The sequence below is a fragment of the Camellia sinensis genome, chromosome 12 (genome assembly GCF_055761805.1).
Source record: "Camellia sinensis isolate YWXY chromosome 12, ASM5576180v1, whole genome shotgun sequence".
NCBI lineage: Eukaryota > Viridiplantae > Streptophyta > Magnoliopsida > Ericales > Theaceae > Camellia > Camellia sinensis.
In genome coordinates, this window is record NC_138972.1 from 35526314 (window position 1) to 35546450 (window position 20137).

Consider the following 20137-nt stretch of genomic DNA (forward strand, 5'->3'; position numbering starts at 1 on the left):
AAAGGCAACAGAAATTACAAATGAGAACATGCCGCATGGCATGGCAGTTGACATCCCCAATTGCCAAAGGATTTCAAATGTTGCCAGCACAATCCTTGTCTGCATAACTGCCCAACTGCCATGAACTGCCTCCCTATATTTCTGCCTTGCCTTGTCTTTGTCCCAACTCATAACTGCCTCTGTCAGCCAGCTGCCACTAACTGCCTTGTTGTCTAATCAGTCCAGCTAACCACAAATTTGGATGCCTTAGCCACCAGACCAAGTCCCACTGATTGTGTTGAACCCCCAAGTATGTCACATGCCTGCATTCAGGCTAAGTCTTGCTTCTTGCCTTGCATCTGTTTTGTAGTCCACACTTGTCCAAGGATTCAGTGCCCCACTGCCACACAACACTATCATGCACCCACCTTGCTGTCTTGGCATGCCACCATCATGCCATGGTCTTGGTTGGACATGGGCGCAAGGTGCCACCACATGCCAACCATGCAGCCCTCAAGTAGAAGGTGCTAACTGTAATGAACCTTTGAATTGACCCAGCATGTCGATTTTAAAATGTGATTTGAGAAGACCACCAGCCTGCCGATCAGAAAGATTTGTATGGAATGTCCTACTCCTGCCTGAGCTTTCAGATCAACCAATGCCGTATTTCAGGGACTTCTATGTTTGTGTTAGGTAGGTCCGGGGTTCACTGATTAGGTGAACAAGCCCATCCCACTAGCCTATCATTTGTTGGCTGATATAGATGGCGGCTCCTTCATCTCCTGCGTCTCTATAGTGTTGTGGATTATCTTGCTTATCAAAAACATTACAGAGATTTCTATTCTATCATTCCAATCTTGCTGCATGCCTAACTTAGTGTCTGCCCTTTAACTTAGATAATTGGACTAGAGAGTTCAATTCTGCATAGACAAGTTACAGATTAAGCTCTTTGTTAATTTATTCATGTAAATGCTCTGCCCTGTTATCTTAAAGGGTATTTCGTATAGATTGATTCCTGTGCTGTTGCCCAAGGTAGTTTAAGAATGCTAAATACCTAATACCCTTGTATTTATGAACTTTATTTTTCTCTTGATTTTAGGTGACTGTGGTTGGTTATAATCACAAACTAAGGATCTTACTGGAAACAGTTGTTGAGAAGATTGCAAAGTTTGAAGTAAAGCCTGAAAGGTTCGCTGTGATCAAGGTAAGGATCTATGTTCCTTGTCTGCAATTGGATACAACTAAACTCTATTTTCATCAAGTTTATCTCTTATGTTTAGTGTTTTTTACTTTTGGTCAAAAAAAGGAAGTGGACTTGTAGTACATAACATTTGGTTGCTAACTTTTGCAGTGAGTTACTGTGTTGTTTTGTTACATAGGCTTGGTTATGTTGGTTTAGGTAACCAATTGAGCTAGAAGCTTAAGCTATTCTAGAATGGGCAATGTGTAGCAAGATCTCATGCCCTCCCTTACATGTGGTCCTTTCTGCAGAAGGGGGAAACAAATACGCATGGGGGACTTGAGCTTGTGATCCTTCATAACCGAAAGCTCTAATACCATGTTTGGTATTTAGTTGCCCCGAAAGCTGAAGCTATTAAAGAAAGGGCCCATGTTGGACAAAAATGCATTACATTATAGGGAGTCTATGAAACTTTAGAGTTTTAATGATCCCTACTGTTTCCTCCTCTTTTCATATTTATATGCAATTTTGCAGGAATAAACTACATATCAAGTCTGCAGACAATTTTTTTACTGTCATATGCTCAATTTTCTTACAACAGGCCTTCATAATTAGACTCACATAGATTGCATGTTTACTGGGTCTGTTGGTCTTCTGCTGGATCTAGTTTGACTAGCACTTTTACCACTATATTGTTGGATGGCTTTGTTTTTGTTTTTGCTTTCATTATTATTGTGTTCTTCACATGGATCACTACAACATGACCATTTTATTTTCCTTCTGGAATGAAAATCTAAATGTAAGATTGAAGTATAGCATAGATTTGACTTGAAGTTGAAGTATGATTTCCTGTTACTTCTCTCAACATCCAAATTAAACTTAGCCACTTCGTATTCTCGTCAAGGAAGTGTTGTGCGTTAAGACATGTTGAAAGTTCAACAGACAGCTCTATCCTAGAATGTTTGGAACATTTTGGAGACTTCCTTATGTGATTTGCATTTCTATGTTGTAAACATTGGTGAATAGAGGAAATCTATTGTACAAGTTCACCGAAGTAGTTAAAGTTGATTACAGTTCAGATAACTTTTACAGATTTAAAACCATATCTTTCCTTGTCTTTGTTTTTGCGATTGCTAATTTGTGTTGCTATTATTGATGCCCAAGTATAGTTGTGGTCATATCAATTAGGTGGAATGCCCAGCACATGGAAATTAGTTTTCTACACTACTTGTAGCTATAATCTTCTACCTCTCGTGCTCATTTCTTTTTTTGGACCGTAATAAAAAGAAAAAAGGAAACAAGAGAGGTAAAATTAGATTAAAATTAGTAAAATTAGTGTTAGGAGAAGAGACACTAAATATGATAGTTTTTATGCACCCCAAATAGGATTAGATTAATCTATTAAACGACAACTTTGGGAGGGTTTGTAGAAGGGATACCAAGCAGAGTGTTTTTTTGAGGTGTTGATCTTATTGGCCATGTAGGGAGAGGTAGTGGGGGATATGAGAGTAGATGGAGTTTTTGGATTTGGAGAAATGATTAGTGCCGAATGGACTTTGTCATAACAAACACATGTTTTAAGAAGAGGGATGAATACTTAAAAATTTATCTTTTATCGGGAGAGTTGATAAAGAAGATACAAGGATTGTAAAGTAGTAGGAGAGACCTCACTACACAACATAAGTTAATGGTATTGAGTGATGTATGTATTAGGAGATGGGAGAGGAAGAGATGGGGAAGTAAGCATGTGTAGAAAATTTAATGTATAAAGAGAAATAGAGAATTGTATAGATATTGATTGTATTATTGATTGATATATTGAATGTTACAATGATTCCTATATATAGAAGAGTAGGTGGTAGTAGGTGGTAGATGGAGTAGGTAAAGTGGAGGTGGTAGTGGTGTAGTGGGTTAGGTTTAGTGGAGTAGGTGAGGTGGTAGTGGTGTAGTGGGTTAGGTTTAGTGGAGTAGGTTTAAGTGGGTGAAGTAGGTGGAGAGTAGGTGGAGTAGGTTTAAGTGGGTGAAGTAGGTGGAGAGTAGGTGGATTTTAACAGCCCCCCGCAAACTCAAGGGGGATAGGAACTAACCAACTTGAGTTTGGAGCGAGTAACAAAACAAGAAAATACATAAAAATAAAAGAGGATAAGAGACACTGTATGGTCGTGTCAGACCATTGGTGAAGACACTGGATGGTGGTGTCATAACGTTGTAGAGGACACTGTATGGGGGTGTCATAACCATGTAGAGGACACTGTATGGTGGTGTCATAACGGTGTAGAGGACACTGGATGGCAGTGTCAGACCGATGTAGAAGACAGTTTATGGGGTCATGTCGGACCGTTGTAGCAGACACTGTGTGGTCGTGTCAGACCGATGTAGAAGACAGTTTACGGGGTCATGTAGGACCGTTGTAACAGACACTGTTGTGACAGTTGTTGTGACAGTTTACGGAGTCTTGCTGGACCCTTGTAGAAACTAACCGGAATCAATGTCGGGACAGTTTACAGAGTCTTGTCGGACCCTTGTAGAAACTAACCGGAATCAATGTCGGGACAGTTTACAGAGTCTTGTCGGACCCTTTGAAGGAGCGAACCGGAATCAATGTCGGGACAGTTTACTGAGTCTTGTCGGACCCTTGAAGGAGCTAACCGGAATCAATGTCGGGACAGTTTACAGAGTCTTGTCGGACCCATGAAGGAGTTAACCGGAATCAATGTCGGGACAGTTTACAGAGTCTTGTCGGACCCATGTAGAAGACAGTTTATGGGGTCATGTCGGACCGCTGTAGAAGACTGTTTACGGGGTCATGTCGGACCGATGTAGAAAACACTGTATGAGTGTGTATATAGGCTGCCCAAAAGATATACATGTAGATATATATATCGAGCCCTCAAAAGGCGCGCCCACTTTATCAAAAGATGTGCCCGACAGAAATCATCGAGCGGCGAGCCATCAAAAGGCGCGCCAGACACGCGGCGATGCACGTGACCGACAGAACGCGTGTCGGCCTCTTCGTCAGGGTCTTTATAAACCGAAGCGGAGGCTGAGGCTTGGAAGCATAACAAACCAGTTGAAACCTCTGCATTCTCAGAGAGCTTGTCTCGAAGAGCTGCAAATCTTGAACACTCTGTAACCAACCCTGTCTGACAGTACCAATCGGTAATCGCTGCTTCTCTGAAACACTTAGCAACCCAAAAACATGGCCTCTTCTTCCCGTCCAGCTACCCAGAACATGGCCTCTTCTTCCCGTGGTCTGCTTACTCTCTTTCCCGACCTCAACGAGTCCACAAGAGAGATAACCGGTGCGGTTGCCCTTGAACCTCAATCAAACGCCCCTGAGTTTGCTCCGTTGACCTTTCCTATGCGGTCTGTGGAGCAAAGAATGGCAGCGCAATCAGATATTGAGGCGAATCAGTATACTTTGAAGTCATGTGTGGAAACCATGACTGCGGTCACAAACTTGTCGCACCGGCTGCAGAGTAGGACAAATGAGGTGCAGCAGTTAAACGCCCAACTGGCTCTGCTCCAACGCATGTATAAGGATGCGCGAGCAGAGATAAGTGTGCTAAAGGCGGAAAATAAGGAACTGAAGCGGAAGGCCACCGTTATGTTCCGATTTGGAGGTCCGCCATATGCTGCAGTGGAGGAGCAGGGAGTAGTGATCGTGCCCAGTGGAGTGGGTGCGGGAAACACAGAGGCAGCACCGGCAAGGGCCGCCCAGGACGGAGGCAAGAAAAAGCGACCCGCAGCAGAGTAGAGAAGCAAAATCCCGCCTGTGGATGTGGTTGTTTTGTGTGTGTGTTTTTTTTTTTTTTTTTTTTTTTTTTTTTTTTTTTTGGTGTAAAATGCTGATCGGGGTTGATCCCCGGCATGAAGAAATGACAAGTTTGTAAAATGTTTTTTTTTTTTTTTTTTTTTTTTTTTGGGAGTGTTGTGTTGAAAAAATAAAAATAAAATGAAAGAAAACAAGGGAGAAAGAAAATAGATAAAAAAATATGTATAGATGGATTATATGAAAAATATCAGTGTGATTGTTTAAAAAATAAAGTGGGGGTATGTAAAAAGGAGGAAAAGTGATTTGGAAAAAATAAATAAAAAATAAGTGATTTTAAAATCAAATGGAGGAGAGTTTGAGTAATAGAATATAATAAAAAGATATATATATATATATATATATATATATATATATAAAGTAAAGAAGGTGGGGAACAACATGATAAGGGTGTATTTTAAAATGATAAATAAAAGAAAGTTGAAGACAACATGATACCGGTGTGTATGGATGTGATAATGAGAGTGAAACAAACTTGGTGAGTGTGATTAAATAAATAAAAGAAGAATGAGTGTGCTTTCCTTAGTGCTCCTCTCTCTGCCTTCAAAGTCGAGATTGGTCTCTCCAAACGAAGGCTCAACATTCAAATCATTGTAGTCCTCTGAAAAGGTTCTAACCATGTGCCACAAAATTGGCCCCACCATTATTTGCCTGATAGATAGATGGCTGGAAGCCCTTGACAACACCAGCACCACATATGGACAAATGCATACACACACAATCACAGCGCTGGCACCACCGATGAGTATGGTGGATAGCCTCCTGTGGGCCATCTCTAACACCTCATCATCTCTATAACCAGATACTGATATTAAACAGAATGTTAATATAAATATCAGCAGCCCATAATCGTATCTTGCTTTCATTCTTGGAAAAAATCTTATGAATGTCACTACTGCAGCTAGTATGAAGATGAAAAGCCCAAGTAGTATGGGCTCACATATTTCTCCAGAAAAACTAGCAATTCGATGAGCTCCAACGCCAAGAGTACCAGCAAGCAGTGTTGCAAAACCCCTATTTACACCCCTTCCAAGTGTTGCACCCACAGAGAAGTCAAAGACAACAACAATAGTAAGAACAGCCCACATTGCAGAGACACCAAAACCATCATAGAGAGGGTCACAGTAGTAGAACTAAAAGGTTGAGAAGGTGGTGTAGAGAGAAACCGAAGAGAGAGTTGCCGAGAGAGAGAGAGGTTGGCCTCTTCATCTCAGAGAGAGATGAGAATGGTTGATCTTTGTATGTAGAGAAGTCGCCTCTGGTGGCGGCGAACTGGAAGCTATATGTATTGATAGAGATGACAGCGGAATAGGTTGAGGTCCGGCGGGCGGCTAAGGTGAGGTTGCCGCCCGCCGGGGAAGCGAAAATACTAGGTTCTAAACCTGCTCTGATACCATGTAGAAAATTTAATGTATAAAGAGAAATAGAGAATTGTATAGATATTGATTGTATTATTGATTGATATATTGAATGTTACAATGATTCCTATATATAGAAGAGTAGGTGGTAGTAGGTGGTAGATGGAGTAGGTAAAGTGGAGGTGGTAGTGGTGTAGTGGGTTAGGTTTAGTGGAGTAGGTGAGGTGGTAGTGGTGTAGTGGGTTAGGTTTAGTGGAGTAGGTTTAAGTGGGTGAAGTAGGTGGAGAGTAGGTGGAGTAGGTTTAAGTGGGTGAAGTAGGTGGAGAGTAGGTGGATTTTAACAGCATGCACTTTATCTCACTTTAAGAACAGAATGATTAAGGAAAATGGACTTCGAATGAGTAAACTAATTCTATGTGGTGTGAAATGGCGTCTGTATTTAGAAAATAGAAAAAGTTCTTGGTGGAGGAATGAAGAAGGTTAAAAGGTAATCAAAACAAAAAGAGATTGTCACAAAGCTTTCAATGCATTTAGGAATAACAAAAAATTTAAAAGATATAAAGTAGTCAAAATCGAAGCCAAGAAAATAGTTAGGGAGGCTTGATGATCTTTATCTTAAGTTAAATTCTAAGAATGGAGAAGAGACATAATTTTTTCAAGATACGGGAAAGAAAAGGTGGAACCCTAAACCAAGTTAATCGTATTAAGGGTTAAGATGAGAGAGTGCTACGTATGGAATATGGGATTAAGGAGTGGTGGAGTTATTTTGAAAAGCTTTTTAATGAAAACCTCTACAAAAACTTGAGTTTAGGACAATTTGATAACTCTGGCTGACATTATAAATTTTTTCACAATATCAAATGGGCGTCAAAGGAGTTGTCAGATGGTATTCATATTGAAGTTCAGAATTGTTTGCTGAAGAAGCACAGTTTTGTTAATTGATTTTATAAGAACAAATGACATTCAAAGTTGGACTAACTGTTGTATCGTAGTATGATACTCATGAGTTATACAATGAGACTTTATGAGAGACTAATTTATCACAAATTAAGACATGAAACAACTGTTGTAGAAAATCATTTTGGTTTTGTGCGTTGGAGATCTGTTATGGAAGTTATCTTTCTTCTTAAGCCACTAATGAAAAAATATAGGGAAAAGAAAGTCACATACATATGGTGTTTGTTGACTCAAAAAAAGTACACGATGGGGTTTCTAGAGAAATAATTTGGAGAATTTTTGAAAAAGAATGAGTACAAGATATATTGATGTAATTAGAGGTATGTTTAGTAGAGCCTTGACTAGGGTAAGAACAGTACGGGGACAAAAGCAAATTTTCAATAACAATAGGTTTACATCAAAGATCAGCACTTACAAAAACCATGCACTTTTAAGGTGGTGGTGTGATATGTTGGACTCTAACACAATTCGTTACTCATTGTACACTTGTCAATAACCATGTCTTTTTTCCATTTTGCCATGTCACGTGTCTGTGTCCGTCCTTCCTTCGTAGATTAGCACTTACCCTTTTGCATTAGTTGCGAATGATCTTACTAGTGTCATTAAAGAAGATTTCCCCTGGTGTATATTATTTGCAGATGCCAGGTGATAGAGTTTTTGTTAGTGAAACAAGAGGAGTAGATTTTAAGCTATAATTATGAAGAGATACTTTAGAATCTAAAGGGTATAGGTTCTATGATTTCCATAAAAACTATAAATATTAAGTTGAACGGAAAATTTTATAGGATTGCTATGAGACTTGCTATGATATGTGGTATCGGAAGTTGGGAATAACATGTTTAAAAAGAAGTGTAGCTGAAATGAGAATGATGAGATGGATGAATGGTGCTGTAAGAAATGAATTCATTTGTGAAGAATTTAGAAGCGGCACCAATTAAAGATAAAATAAGGGAATTCTGTTTGAGATGGTGTGCTTATGTATATCGTAATCCGACTCACATTCCTTTAAGAGTGGTTTAATCTATAAGGAGGGTGGTAAAATAAATAGAGGAAAGCCAAGTACATGGGCTATGATGATAAGAAAGGTTGTGAACTTGTGATTACCTTGAGCTTAATGCTTTTTAAGTTGTTTATATTTATACATCTCGTTCTTACTTTTCACAATTTCTTCGTTTTTGTGGTCTCTTTCAGTTTCTTAGTAAGAAGTGGGTGACAGTAATCTGCCTAAATAGTAAACACATGTAATAAAAAGATTCGAGTCATTGAATTTGTAAAATTTTCAAGGTACTCATTAGATCAAATGACTACATTTAATCTATTTGCCATGAGGATATGATTTTGAATAGAATCAATCAACTAGAGGAAATGAATCTATGTAGCCTACCCCACTGGGATAAAGTCTTGTTCAGTTCAGTAGTTTTGTATGGTACATCCTCCAAGGTGCATGTATGTTTTATATTTTTATGCTTTTGGTGATGTGAAAGGGTCTCAACAACATCCTACAAAAGTTGAACCCAACTAGTTTAGCCTTATTTGTATAAATGTTCCACTATCGTTATTAACTAGGGTAAATTACAAATACACCCCTGAGGTTTGTACAGAATGCAGATTCCCCCCTCATGTTTTGGAAATACTCCCTTGTCAGAATTTTTCTTGCAATTAACCTATAGGAAAAAATGAATTTACCAAAATACTCTCTACTACCAAAATGAAATTATCATACTACCCTCATTTTCATCAACCCACCACCAAATCCCTCTCTCTACACCAGTACAATATTCTCCTACACTCCTCGACGACACACCAAATGTTTGTAGACAATAATGATGGTGGTGCTAATCGATAGTGGGAGATGTTGGTGCAATGGTTGGGCAAAGAGGTGTTACTAGTTGAGAGAAAAGGGGAATAAGAAAGGTCAAATAGGAAAAAGAAAATAAAGTGTATACCTTCATAAAGATTAATAGAGGTAATTTTAAAGAAAAAGGAAAATTGTTTCTTATGTCCTACTCTCTGTTAGTTTGACTTAGTTCTTGATTAACAGAGGGTCTATTTGTTATGTGATTGGAAACTTCAAGGGGTGGAATGTAATTTCTCCAATGTGAGCAGAGAATCTGGATTTTTAATAGACCTCAGAGGGTGTATTTGTAAATTATCCTAGTAATTATTATGAAGTTAGAACCTATAGTTTCTTTTCAATATCTTTTATTCATCTTCTTTGCCTTGTTCTTTTCTTAAACAGATTAGTAATTTAATTAAGAAGAATATATTACAATTGAGGCCCCTTATGCTGGAAGGTCTTGTTTACATGTTAAGCGGTACTATCTACTGAATATTTTTTAACCTAAAGTTGGTTAGCTTTGAAACTAATAGTTGGATAACACATGACAAATTTGAGATCTCATCTTTATTCTATGCTTGTAATACATAGTTTTCTTGTATTCATTGTTAAGATGTGGAAACTCCTACTTAAGATTAATTGTTAAAATTTTGAAACTCAAACTTGTTTAAGCTGTTCTGCTTGTAAAATGCTGATAATTGATGTTTTCTTCAAAACTTTTTAATACTTCTATATTATTCATATTTTTGGCCCCTTGTAGGAAATGGTAACAAAAGACTATCAAAATTTCAAGTTTCAACAACCGTATCAGCAAGCTATGTACTACTGCTCATTGATACTAGAGGATCAAACATGGCCTTGGATTGATGGACTTGAAGTTCTTCCTCATCTTGAAGTGGATAATCTTTCCAAATTTGTTCCTCTGATGCTTTCAAGGACCTTCTTAGAGTGTTACATTACAGGTTCTTATATTTTAATGAAACACTATACTGAACTGAAGATGTTTGACATCTGTCTCTGATAAATTACTGCTCCAATATTAATCCTCCCAGGGAATGTTGAACCAAATGAAGCAGAGTTAATGATCCATCACATTGAAGATATTTTCTTTAACGGTCCTCAACCTATATGCCAAGCTCTGTTCCCTTCTCAGCATTTGACAAATAGAGTCATTAAGCTTGAAAGAGGCGTAAGTTACTTCTATCCTGCAGAAGGCCTAAATCCTAGCGATGAAAATTCATCCCTTGTCCACTATATTCAGGTACATATTCACAGAGTTGGGGAAGAAAAATGATTTTTATTTGTTTGATATAGTTAGGGTGTGTGAATGCACCATTTTTTATTCTGACATTTGGGAGAGGAATTATGATGGGGAAATTACGAGACAGTGGTGTTTTCATAAAAATATTACAAATTCATGAAAAAGTTCAAGAATTTAATTATTAATATTTATAAACTTCATTACTGATTTGTAATGAACTTTCAAAATTTCCACTGAATTGTTATTTCCCCATTATAATTCAAGCATACAGATTGAAAAATGAAGGGGCAGGGTTGAAGGACCCAAGAATTGGGATGTAATAGACTTTCCTGTTAAATGATAATCCCCAAGCGCACTAATGTCACAAATGTTGTGACTGCTCCTTGCTGAATGCTAATATATTGCTGATGTGTGGCCCTAGCATACAAAAAGCACATTGCCGGGACCTTGAGGTAACCAATGGTGCTAATGTCTTTTACTCCTAACATAACACTAAAATTTTATGTCCATAGGTAGATTTATAAGGCTTACATGAAACATATAAATTGAAATTTTGTAACATTTACATTTTATGGATTTTATTTTATGTGGTGTTTATCGACCTTGAGAAAGCATATGATAGAGTGCCTTGGGATGTAATATGATGGGTGTTAGAGAAGAAAAGCGTGACAAAAGGTTACATTGAAGGGGTGGTGATCACTATTAGATCGCCTGCTGGAGAGACAAATGAATTTCCTATCACTGTAGAGTTATACCAAGGATCTACCTTAAATTCTTATCTTTTTGTTTTAGTTATGGATGAGTTGACGAGAAATATTCAGGATGGCGTGCCATGGTGTATACTTTTTGCAAATGATGTTGTGCTAGTGGATGAGACTAGAGAAGGAGTTAATACAAAGTTGGAGATTTGTAGAAAAGCTTTTGAATCTAAAGGATTCCGGTTAAGTAGAACTAAGACAGAATACATGGAGTGAACATTTTCGTTATTTAGGGTCGATTATCACAGCATCGGGGGAGATTGATGCGGATGTGGCCCATAGGATTAAGGCGGGATGGTGTAAGCGGAGAAGTGCGTCTGGGGTACTGTGCAATAAACGAATACTTACTAGACTAAAAGGTAAGTTCTATAGAACGACTATTAGACCAACGATGTTGTATGGGACAGAGTGTTGGGCAACCAAGAAACAACATGTAGATAAGATGAGTTTGGCTGAGATGAGGATGCTAAGGTGGATGTGTGGCAAGACTAGACAAGACAGAATTAAGAATGAATATATTCGGGAATGGGTAGGAGTAATACCGATAGAAGATAAGTTGAGAGAAAATCGATTGAAATGGTTTGGTTATATTCAACGGAGATCAATAGAGGCAGTAGTGAAGAGATGCAATGCTATAACAGTAGATGGAAATGTTAGGGGACGGGGTAGGCCTAGATTAACGTTAGCTAGCGTTGTAAATAGAGATATGGATCTACTTAATTTGACTAACGAAATGGTCTTTGATAGGGCCGCGTGGAGAAGAAAGATTCATGTGCCCAACCCTATTTGATGGGACTTAAGGCTTGGTTTGGTTTAGTTTGGTTTATTATTAGTATTATTAATTTTTTATTTTTTTTATTTTGGATGAGTAAGAAGTTTATTAGAAGTGAATCAATTTGTTTGTTCTGCTTCCTACATTTGCCAATGCCTTTTAGCTTTGCTTGATGAATTGTCCCTTGGTTCTAAATTCTAATACATCGAACTTGTTAAAATATTTAGGTTCATCAAGATGATTTCAAGATGAATGTTACACTCCAGCTTTTCGCTTTGATTGCGAAACAACCAGCATTTCACCAGCTTAGATCAGTTGAGCAACTTGGGTACATTACTGTGCTCATGCAGAGGTATATTATCATTTTTTGTTCCTTGACTTGATAGTTCAAAATCTAAAAAGCACAAGTACAGACACGGACAAGGGCATGGGCACGGATGTAGAACACAATGATCTTCAAAAAATTAGGATACGGACACCCCCGGAATACAACAAAATACTTTATTTATATAATTCTATCCATAAACCAAAAATAATGAAAAACTAACACTAGTTCAATATGAAAAATCACTCTATACATATATATTCTAAACATCATTGAAAATTATTTCACCAATTATGAACTGTTAAATTAGGAAGGTAAAAAGCATTTAAATTTGATAATGAATCATTCATCAATAAATTATATAAATCCCCTACCTTTTTTCTTCTCTTTCTTTTTTTTTTTAAAAAAAAAAAAGTAATAATATGGTGTCAACGTTTACCAAAGTTTGTCCAAAAATTCCACAAAACCAACATAAACTGACGTAGATAATAGAAACACAAGAATATCATAAGAGGGGGAACTGGTTTTTTTAAGATGTGCTGTCTGCCTCTCTCAATTGAATTTGAAGGCACAAATTAGAAACATCTAAGATTGAACATTTTGGGATTGTTTTTCTTTTTCAATTTCAACCCTCATATTTCATGGGGAAAAAAGTCTCTCCAGAACTAGGGGTGAGGCTGCGTAAATCTTGCTCTCCTTGGATTCAAGTTTTGTAGGACTCTCGTGCACTATATCACCCTTAGTTCTGCCCTGTTATTTCCAAATACTATACTTCAACCCCCAAACCACCTCTCTAAAATATAATAAAATCCCAAATGTGTCATATGACGTGTCTAGACACAGGACACGTATGTCCTTGACATGTCTCTGAATGTGTCCAGCGAAAATAAATAAATAATTTGACATGTCATGTAGCATGTCTGACATGTATCTCAACGTGTCTGGTTCTAGCATGTATCAAACACGGGTACGTTGTTCTTCATAACTCAAAATTGAATTTGTTTTTCTTGTTTTAAGGTTTGAAATTTATTTCTATTGTAGGAATGATTCTGGTATCCGTGGACTGCAGTTTATCATTCAATCCACTATAAAGGTATATAGAATTGTTCTATTCAATGCATTTGCTTCATCACCTCAACTAAAGCACTCTTGGATAAGTTTGGCAGGATCCTAGACAAATTGATTTAAGAGTAGAGGCGTTCCTCGAGATGTTTGCAAGTAAACTTTATGAGATGTCCGGTGATGAATTCAAGGTGAGTAACAACGTGACTCTTCCAAGTAACTTTCTCTTAGCTTCTTGGTATTTACTTCATGACCTGAATTGAGTTTGTCTTTAGAACTTAATAATGCAATTGCTTCACTCGTGGAAGGACAAACGGTTATCATCAGGGATAGAACCATAAATTTTACCTTAGGTGGCAGGTTGTAAAATGTATACATTTCTATTATCTATATATAGAGATCTGTGGGTATGCCAGAAAATTATATATATATATATGATGTTTTGATTAAATGCACCTTAAAACTTCAGATGATACGCTTAAACACAATTCAAATATTGTATCAACACAATTTGAATTAAGTTTGTTTTTAGAACTTAATAATGTAATTGCTTCACTCGTGGAAGGACAAACGGTTCTCACCACGGATAGAATCAGAAGTTTTACCTTGGGTGGCTGGTTGAAAATGTATACATTTTTGTTATCTATATATATAAATCTGTGGGTATGCAAGAAAATAATATATATATATATATATAAGATGTTTGATTAAATGAACCTTAAAACTTCAAATGATAATCTTAAACACAATGCAAATATTGTATCAAACACAATTTGAATATAATAATGAATAGTTTATGTCTCAAGTTTTATGTCGTTCCAATTTGAAAGTATTTCTAGTACTATTTTTTGGATATTAAACTTCTAAGAAGAGAAGAAACTCATTATTAATACACAAGGCTCAAGAGTGCTTGTTTTGTGTCTATGTTTTGAATCAAGCTTTATCAAATGTTATAATGCCATCCATAATATAGCTATGTATACATTAAAAAAAGAAAAAGAAAAAAGGCCTAATTAGTACACATTAATGTGTTTGGGAGGGGAAAAATTGAGTACACACCTAACCTTTGACATAATGCACAAACTGGTGGCCCCAAAACTTAGATATGCTTTGTTGAGAATATTTTCCAAACACACAGAATTCAAAAGGATTGCTAATTAGTATATAGTTAAGCCGGAAGTCTGCAATTTTACTAAATTAAGAAAGATTTTGTTATGTGATTAAATCTAATTTAAAGCCAAAATTTTGGGAGAGCTAATTTTGGAACTGTTCAATTTTTCATATTAGATTGCATTCCATTGTCATCCTTTTTAGAAAGGAGCATGATAATAGTAAACAATACTTTGATTTTTTATTTATTTATTTGTAATATTCTTTTCCCATGCCAGCTGAGTGACTGTAATTCCACCATTGGTTCTTGTCCTTTAACGACTCCAATAGATTTTTTGGTGCTCTTCCTTGGTTGTTGCTATCCAATTTGTAGAAGTAGATGCAAAACAATTCGTGGAAACATGCATTTTTTGTTAGGAAACTTTGCAGGAAAAAGTTTGAAAAAACTAAAGAGGAAGTGGTGAAGATCTAAAAAGTTTGGCCATGGAATATTGTTGTGAACTTGTACAGCTGATTTCTCATGGTCATTTTGTTCTTTAAGGAGTTTTAAAATATATAATGACCATTACTTTTTTCCTATTATTTTTGAAAACGATGTAAATATTTGATTTGATTGGTGGGCGTGTGTGAAAAAATAAGGTTCTGAGTTGCACTGCCTTTTTTGTGTGTATAGATAGGAGTTCAGCTCTACGTGGAACCACAGTTTTGCAAACTTTGCCCATGTGGACATACTGTTGGCCCATTCGCCAAGGCTATTACTCAATTATCTTCTAACCCCGTCCATGTTTTATATTTTATAGGACATGGATTTTCTGTGTCCATACTATAAGAAACAATTCAATTTTTGCTACATTTGGAATCTGTAAGACCATTTCTACCATGCTACGGTTATCCAAGTTCTATTGTGGATACATTGAGTGTTGGTAATCTTTGACTAAAGCATTTGTTTACTTCTACATTGTGTGTCATTCATTCTTTTGAGCTTATTGATTTGAATTGTCATTTTCACAAGGGAATGTGTTAAGTCATGAAATGATGCTCTTTCATGGAATTACAACTTTACTTTAAGTTTGAACTGCAAGTTACTAATGGATTTTTTTTTTCACGGTCTGGTGCATAATTTGCACTCATGGTTTGATTTCCACTAATTTACATTAGCTAGTGCATCATTTCACTCTTATATGTTTCATTGCTGAATTTTTTTACCCCGCTCAAACATACGTACTGAATCTAAGAAGTATGGATACGGACACGAGACACAACATAGGCACACCAACATGGCAATTTTTAAAAAAAAATGCAGGACACAAATTCCTATGTTTATTATATGTCAAATATATGAATAAATCATTCAAAGATAATAAAAAATACAACATAACATGAATTCTTATAAATCTACATTGTTTTCCTGTTATCATTAAATCTTAAGTTTTTTTGGTTCAAACTTGTGTGTTTAACCAATCGACACGTATGTTCCTAAGTGTCTGAAGAGTAATAAGACACGGTGGGACTATTGTCTGACACTTGTCAAGAAGTGCCCAATGAGCGTCAGTGTCTGACATGGATATGTCACCTTAGAAGTTTTGAAGCATGAGTACTTTGACAATCATGTTGTACCTGTAAAGGGTACTGGTGTTTTGCATGGTACATACGTATGGAGTACAAGAGCACGTAATCAATTATTTCGTCTTATTTTTTTCAGTATCCTAGTATACACCTAAGCCGTACCTCAACCGGAATAATATCTTCTTCAATACGAAAATGAAGTTAGTTTTATTGGATTTTTTTTCAATGTTTAACATGATTTTAAAATTAAGCTTTGATTTGTAAGGTATTTAATGTAATGACATTTAATTTTGGTTTATACTTTACTTTTGGCATTAAATGTGAATTCTAGGTTGGATTATAACCAAGTAAACCATTTAATTAATATTTGCATTACTTCAAATTTAAAATAAATATTTTTTTACGAATGTACCTAGCCATACACATATCCCACTTTTAGATTTTAGACTCCGTTTGGATCAAGTGATTTGGTGAGAAATAATAAGAAATGATAAGAAAAAGGTGAGAAATGGAACTCTATTATTTTATAGGTTTCATTTCTCACCAAAAGTGGTGAGATTTGGTGAGAAACGTCGTTGGTTGTATAGTTTTCATAATACCAATATTGCCCATTAAAATACAAAGGAAGAAAAAAGATATTCCACTGATATCCCTGTATCACAAGTTTTGCTATGATAGAAAAAATAATCATTTGTACTCTTTTCTCACCTATACTAGATGAGAGATCGCAATTATTTATTTTCTTTTCTTTATGCACCCCACCATCCAAAAGGAGTGTTACCATATTGACTTACCTCTACCGTACCAATACCCATAAACGTGCTTCATAGCTTGGAAGTGTATGTGCTTCTTAGGACTAGACAATTTTTGTATATTTTGTTATGCTATGTTTGGATCATGGATTTTTTGTTATGCTATGTTTGGATCATGGATTTGGATAGGGATGGAAAGGGAAAGGGAAAGGGAAATGAAAATGAAAATGAAAATTTAGCTTATATTTTATTCATATTTACCTTACCTTTTTCCTTTGCCATTTCAAATTGCTACCCAAATCCATGATCCAAACACAGGCTTAATCACATTACTTGATCTGAATGTCATGGAACATTAGAAATCATTTACTGTTGTGCTATGCCATTGTCATATGGTGTTGTATCATGCAAACTTGGTGCTTAGCCCTTGAACGTGTGAATAATTGTTTATTAAACAGATTGTAGCCCTACTAAAACAGAGGTACAGGCTGTATGTAGGTGTTTATTACAAGATGTGTTGTGATTGTTAATGTTCTTTTTCATGAAACATCAGAATTGTTATTTGTCTCTGTGATATCTTGATTTTAAAAGCACTGCCTTTCTGAAAAACTCTAAGCTTCTGAACTGGTTGCGCAGAGTAATGTCAATGCACTGATTGATATGAAGCTTGAGAAGCACAAGAATTTAAGGGAAGAATCTTCCTTTTATTGGCGAGAAATTTCGGATGGGACTCTCAAATTTGACCGGAGAGAATGTGAGGTATGAAGATCTATTGTACCTGTACAATTTGTCAAAATATTCCATGATTATGATTTGAATTTCATCCACCTATTTCCCATTTTAAGCGATGACCTGCCACTTGGATGGGTACATCCCAATATCGGAGCACTCTTTTAGAGGTGAAGTTCTAATTAAGCAACTGCTCCCAAACCCATCCAAAACTGAACATCTTAGACTTGCAGATCCATAATCTGTCATTGTTGGTGTGCACTATTGGGGCAATGAAAACAGGTTGCACTGTTGCAGCACTAAAGCAGTTTGACTCTGAAGGGATTGATCATTTTCTTTATATTAAATGTATTATTTCTTGCATTAGCAGATCCATAATCCATCACTGTTGTGCTTGCTATTGACAATGAAACAGGTTGCAGCACTGAAGCAGTTGACTCAAAAGGAATTGATAGATTTTTTTAATGAATATATAAAAGTCGGTGCTCCTCGAAAGAAGTCATTGAGCACGCAAGTTTATGGAGGCTTGCATTCTTCCGACTACAAAACAGACCAAAGCGAACCAACCAAACCCAACATGGTCCGAATAGATGATATTTTCAGTTTCAGGAGGTCACGGCCTCTTTTCAGTTCGTTTAAGGGAGGCTTTGGTCATATGAGGCTGTAAGAGTTGAATTTTCAATTTGAAGATCCTGCTGCAGAAAACCAAAGAGTGCAAACATTGTCCTCAATCTTGGACAGGGTGATGGTTGAAAATTCCATTGAAGAAGGGGGTTGCAAATTCTATTTCAAATTCCATCTACTCAGAATCCTGTCAAGAAAGCTATAGCTCCATCCAATATATTGCATTGAAGTGAATAAATTACTGACGATTTCGTTGTGCCAATAATTATAGAATTATATCATTATTAGATCTCTTTGATTTGAGAGAGAGAGAGAGAGAGAGAGAGAGAGAGAGAGAGACCTCTTGGCAGAAGAATTAGTTATCAGTTTTGTCGGGCATAAATTCTTCATAAATGCTTGGATAATAATGGTTTTATATGCTTTCAGTATTAGGTCCCTTGGAACAAATGTGAAGCCGTAAGTTCCTCTCCCTGTATTGTGTTGTGCATGTTCCATTGTCTTGTGCATGTGTATTCTATGTATTTTATATTATTAATATTCCGTAATTTCATTAATGCTGTGTTTGGTTAGGAGATTTGGGAAGGGATTTGGAAAGGGAAAAGGCGTGTGAAATTAGGTGAAATGTAGGTATATTTTATTCACATTTCACCTAACTTATCCATTTCCCTTTCCCTTTTCAAATTCCCCAACCAAACACAGCGCAAGAGTAGCTTAGTCTTATTCTTATAATTAGGTTATTAAGATTTTATTGTGTTTAGTATATATTTTGTACTCGGCCCCTTTGGTTAATTAATTCAATACATATATTTCTCTTTTCTCTCACCTTTGTTTCGTGGTATCAGAGCCATACAAACGGTTGCTGACCTAGTTTCTGCACTTCATCATTAGCATTTGCAAGCCATCATAGTTCTTTTGCACACCTTCGGAGGTGCTCCCCTCATTAAGCAGTGGTCTTTATTTTATTTTATTTTATTTTCGTTTGTGGCAGACCTCTATTCATGGGTTCTTCTTTGAACCATTCGACTGAAGCAGGTGCTTCAGTGTTCACCATCTCCTTTCGGTTTCTCTCTTCTGCTCTGTTTCACTGCTGCTTCTGTTTCGTTGCTCTGTTTTGTTTTTGCCACTGCTTTTGCTATGCTGCTGCCTTTGTTTTCTTTGCAGTCCTCAGAAATCGACTCAGTCATTGGTTTGATTTTCTGTGTGGCTGCTTCGAACTCCTTGTGACTTGTAACCAGTTGACATCATTTGCCTTTCTGTTTGTGTTTTAGCGAAGTTGGAATCTTGCAACCATCTGACTTTGATCTTTCTGGGTGAATATATCTGACTTCAATCTGGTCTGGTAATCCTCTATTTGTTTATTGTACTGTTTTGATTTTAGCAATATGTCAGGATAAATTGCAAGCAATCACCACTGAGTCGTTGGTCTAAAGTAATGAAAAGCTTTATAACGGTAAAGGCATGTGGAGCTATGTTATTGGTGTGACAGTTACGCTATGTTTGGATTGAGTGATTTGGGGAAAGAAAAAAAGAAATGGAGAGATATGCATTTTTCTTACTTGTTTCGATAATCTAAGTGGAGAGAAATAAAAAGAAATTGAGAGAAATGGAGAGAAATTCATTTCTCTTATAAGTCTCATTTTCAATCTTTCTAAAAGTGGAGAGATTGGAAGAGAAAAGAAACTACTATTTTTATAATATCAATTTTGTCCCTATAAAAATAAAAGAAATAAAATGATTGAAAATACAAAAGGTTATTTTGGTAATGTAACATAAAATAATTTTTTTTTTCTTTTCTCTTAATGAAATTTAACCAAACAAGAATGAGAGAAATCGTAATCATTTCTTTTCTTTTATTTCTTCCTTATCCAAACAAAAATGAGAGAAATCACAATAGTTTCTTTTCTTTTTTTTCTCTTATTACTTAAGTAATCATTTCATTTCTTTTTTCTCTTAGGTTTCCAAACACAGTGTTAGATCTGAGGAAACTAAAGAAATTGAGGTAGGGGTTGCTAAATAGGGTAAGGAAAATGCACAA

The 20137-nt window shown here is 36.3% G+C and overlaps 1 protein-coding gene across 1 annotated transcript in view; it reads left to right on the forward strand.

Annotated features, from left to right (window-relative positions):
* The window catches only part of LOC114318147 (insulin-degrading enzyme-like 1, peroxisomal), an 83876-nt gene extending 65305 nt beyond the window's left edge, over positions 1–18571 (forward strand). The window contains exons 19-26 of the mRNA XM_028265007.2: positions 1079–1183; positions 9904–10105; positions 10196–10404; positions 12162–12286; positions 13301–13352; positions 13426–13512; positions 17386–17508; positions 17894–18571. Of these exons, the coding sequence (XP_028120808.2) occupies positions 1079–1183; positions 9904–10105; positions 10196–10404; positions 12162–12286; positions 13301–13352; positions 13426–13512; positions 17386–17508; positions 17894–18145 (1155 nt within the window). The 3' untranslated portion in view covers positions 18146–18571. The remainder of the gene's footprint in view (positions 1–1078; positions 1184–9903; positions 10106–10195; positions 10405–12161; positions 12287–13300; positions 13353–13425; positions 13513–17385; positions 17509–17893) is intronic.
* Positions 18572–20137: the final 1566 nt, after the last annotated feature.